This window comes from Orycteropus afer, unplaced genomic scaffold (genome assembly GCF_000298275.1).
Source record: "Orycteropus afer afer isolate SDZICR_OR568_19922 unplaced genomic scaffold, OryAfe1.0 scaffold00294, whole genome shotgun sequence".
Lineage (NCBI taxonomy): Eukaryota > Metazoa > Chordata > Mammalia > Tubulidentata > Orycteropodidae > Orycteropus > Orycteropus afer.
This window is the reverse complement of record NW_006921881.1, coordinates 3,646,264-3,650,412: the sequence shown is the minus strand read 5'-3', so window position 1 is coordinate 3,650,412 and position 4,149 is coordinate 3,646,264. Positions and strand designations below refer to the sequence as shown.

Here is a 4,149-nt window from a genome sequence, read left to right as displayed (position 1 = left end):
GGGTCACTATGAGTCAGGTCCAACTCGACAGCACATAACAATTGGAGGAATTAATTGGAAGAATATTGGTGGCACAGTGGTTAAGCACTCAACCACTAACTCAAAGGTCAGTGGTTCAAATGCATCTTCTGCTCTGCTCCGTGAAAGAAAGGTGTGGCACTCTGATTCTGTAAATATTTACAACCTTGGAAACCCTATGGAGCAGTCCCACTGTGTTCTATAAGGTCACTATGAGTCAGAATCAACTTGGCAGCATTGGGTTTGGTTTATTTTAATTAATTAATTAGAGATATTAGTGGTAGACTTCTTGCCTCCCATGTGGGACCCTAAAGAGCAGCCACTACCCTTCTGTGGAAGCTTGTGTGTTGCTATGATGCTAAACAGAGGAGCTTCCAAAGACAGAATAAAAAGAAAGGCCTGACAATCTGTTTTCAAAAATCAACCAGTGAGAACCCTATGAATCACAACAGTTCCAACCTAGTGTGAATGGGGTTGCCATGTATCAGAGGACAATTTGATGGGTGGTAACAACATACATTAGTTATCTGTGCTTTACAACAATCTCATTGCACTTATCTAAGTCAGAGGTACTAGTGTGAAGCTCCATCTCTTTCTCAGTACATCTGTGGTTTCCTCCTACTAAAATCATCTGATCAGGAAGAATAGGAGGAGAGAGGAGCTCTTGTATGATGATGATCCTGGGAAAGCTAGGCTGGGTGAGAAGAAGAAGAAAGAAATCCTTCACCTGCATAACCTGGACTGGTGCTGAGCCCTGCCCTGTGCTGGGGGGCCCCCAGAAAGTCTGTAAGGTAAGATAACTGAATGGAACACATTTGCTTGGCTGATACCTCTCATCCCTCTCTAGGGACTGAAGAAACAGGCGTGGTCAACCAGAGTTCCCAAGTGGGCTTCCTTTTCCTGGGTTTCTCTGAATATCCAGGACTGGAAAGAATCCTTTTTGTGATTGTTTTGATTTCTTACCTCCTGACCCTGGTGGGCAATACACTCATCATCCTGCTATCTGTGCTGGACCCCAGACTCCACTCTCCAATGTACTTTTTCCTCTCTAACCTCTCCTTCTTGGATCTCTGCATCACCACAAGCTTTGTCCCCCAGATGCTGTTCAATCTCTGGGGTCCAAAGAAGACCATCAGCTTCCTTGGCTGCTCTGTCCAGCTCTTCATTTTTCTGTTCCTGGGGACCACTGAGTGCATCCTCCTGACAGTGATGGCTTTTGACTGCTATGTGGCTGTCTGCCAGCCCCTCCACTATGCCACCATCATCTATCCCCGCCTGTGCCAGCAACTGGTAGCTGTGGCCTGGGTTATGGGTCTGGCCCAGTCAATAGTCCAGACACCACCAACCCTCTGCCTACATTTCTGCCCCCATCGGCAGATAGATGATTTTGTATGTGAGGTCCCCTCTTTAATTAGACTCTCCTGTGGGGACACTACCTATAATGAGATTCAGTTGGCTGTGTCCAGTGTCATCTTCCTGGTTATGCCACTCACTCTCATTCTTATCTCATATGGTGCCATTGCCCAGGCAGTGATGAAGATTAACTCTGTAATAGCATGGAGAAAGGCTTTTGGAACCTGCTCTTCCCATCTCACTGTGGTCACTATCTTTTACAGCTTAGTCATTTCTGTCTACCTCCAGCCCAGAAATCCCTATGCCCAGAAGAGGAGCAAGTTCTTTGGTCTCATCTATGCAGTAGGCACTCCCTCACTTAACCCTCTCATATACACCTTGAGAAACAAGGAGGTAAAGAGGGCATTTATGAAGTTGCTGGGATGGAAACTCTAGAGAAAGCTGAGGAATAGCAGATTAATGTGCTATCTAAATTAAGAAGTTTCTTTATGATTTTGCAAGAATGTGGGTGTCCTACTCCATTGCCTGCCTTACACCCATCCAAGCTACTGCAGTGGATCACATTGTGTCTGTGTGTATGAGAGAGAAATAGAGAGAAAGACTGACACTCAAGTAAGAAAAGGTAAGGGTCCCTAATTCATAGCTTATAGTCAAAAACATTTTTGATACATTATTATATTTTATGACAATTTTTAATATTTAACCTCTTCTATGTTTGTTTTCTTATGTATTCTGTGTTTAACTATCATCTCCTCCACTATAAATTCCCTAACTCCATCATGCCCATGTCTGGCTATAAAATCTATTTCCAATCGTCATGTCACCACCATCTTTTCATCATTATTTTTGGTTCCTACCATGTTTTCTTCCCTTCTTCATCGAGGTGATCTCTTTACACTTGCTTAAAGAGGATTGGGATAGAGTTTAAGCTCAGATAATTTAATGGTTTTTACCCAAGAACACACAGAAATTCATTAATACTAAAATCCAGGCCCTGAGATGTTTAATTTGGCAAATTTCTAAGTATACACTGTTGCTTTCAAACCATAATCAAATATACCAGCATCATTAGGATTTATATTCAAATGGGTCTTCAGACAGAAAGCTTTCCTACTTCAGTCCTAGTAGTTCCCTGGCCATCCAGTATTACAGAGATTATAGAACTAATCCTCTCTCAATTTCTGAAGGCCTCTTCCCATTTCTGGAGTGGATTTTTCTTTCCTCACTCCAAATCTCTTCATTGACAGTGGCCACTGGATTCACAGCTCTGCCTTTTGACTGCTGTGCAGTAGACAACAGTTGTCCTAAATCTGTCGTCCACTGGAATTCTAGGATTCTGAGGAACCTCCAATGGCAGGGCACAAAATATCAAATCAATTTGTATGTGTAAAATGCTTCAGTGGACTGTGCATGGTGGAAAGTCTGGAAAGGGAGAAAAGAAGCAACAGTACAAGCTCTAACTTCTATGAACTCATAGTCACTTTTCAAAGTTTAGCTCTATTATTACCTTCTTAGATCCTCACTTGAATTCTGGGGAGATGGAATAATGAATAGAATAGAAAATCTACTTGGAATTGAACCTCCTTTCTTCTTTCCACCATTCCTCTCACCTCAGTAGCCTATTCCTTGATGCCAATGAGGAAGAGCAATCTTGACCTTGAGGCCAAAATAAAAGGAACTCAGGAATATTATTTATCTGCTGATGCTTCTCTAATCTTTATCTACAACTCAGATAAGCGTTGTTGTGCAAGAGAGTTGCCCACCTGATACCAGCTAGATATCTGCATCTTGACTTCAAATCCAGGAAGTTTCAAACCAGATTCATCTTTCTCCACTTGAACCTGTTTTTTTTGTTTGTTTCTTTCTTTCTTTCTTGCATTCCAGTTACCATGCATGCTCAATTTTAGCTCTCTAACAATTCTTACATCTGTCCATTTCTTTCTGCCCCATTATTTCTACTTTACTTGAGTTCTGAATATTGCTCATATTTATCGTAATAGCCTTATCACTGGTATATCAGTCAAGATAAGCTAGTTTGTGCTGCAATAACAGTACTGAAATCTCAGTGACTTGAAACAGGCTTAGTTCTTCCTGGTGCTACAGGCATACCTCAGAGATATTGTAGGTTCTGTTCCAGACTACCATAATAAAACAAATATTGCAATGAAGTCAGTCATATGAATTTTTTGGTTTCCCAGTGCAATAAATCAGAAGATTGGGCAATCTACTTCTGTAGTGATACCACCTCAGAAACCCAAGGAGGGGTGGGTATGGGTTGAATCTGACTCAACAGCAGTGAGTCCATATAAAAGTTATTTTTACACTATCCTGCAGTCTATTTTGTATGTAATTGTTGTCGTTGTTGTTAGGTGCTGTTGAGTCATTTCCGACTCATAGCGACCCCACGCACAACAGAACGAAACACTGCCTGATCCCACGCCAGCTCCATGATCCCTGCTATACTTGAGTCCATCGTCACAGCCACCGTGTCAATCCATCTTGTTGAAGGCCTTCCCCTCTTTCATCGACCCTCCACCCTACCAAGCATGACATCCTTCTCCAGGGAATGGTCCCTTCTTACAACATGACCAAAGTAGGCGAGATGAAGTCAGGCCATACTGGCTTCCAAGGAGTATTTCGGGTACACCTCCTCCAGGACAGATCTGTTAGTTCTTTTAGCAGCCCATGGTACTTTCAGCATTCTTCGTCAGCACCACAACTCAAAAGCATCAACTCTTCTTTGGTCTTCCTTATTCATTGTCCAGCTCTCACATGCAT

At 42.4% G+C, this 4,149-nt stretch overlaps 1 protein-coding gene across 1 annotated transcript; it reads left to right on the top strand.

The window, feature by feature from the left end:
* The first annotated feature begins 822 nt into the window (after positions 1–822).
* LOC103206041 (olfactory receptor 2H1-like) lies at positions 823–1,816 on the top strand. The gene is given in 2 exon segments (XM_007951478.2): positions 823–1,790; positions 1,792–1,816. Coding segments are annotated over 2 exon segments (993 nt in total).
* Positions 1,817–4,149: the final 2,333 nt, after the last annotated feature.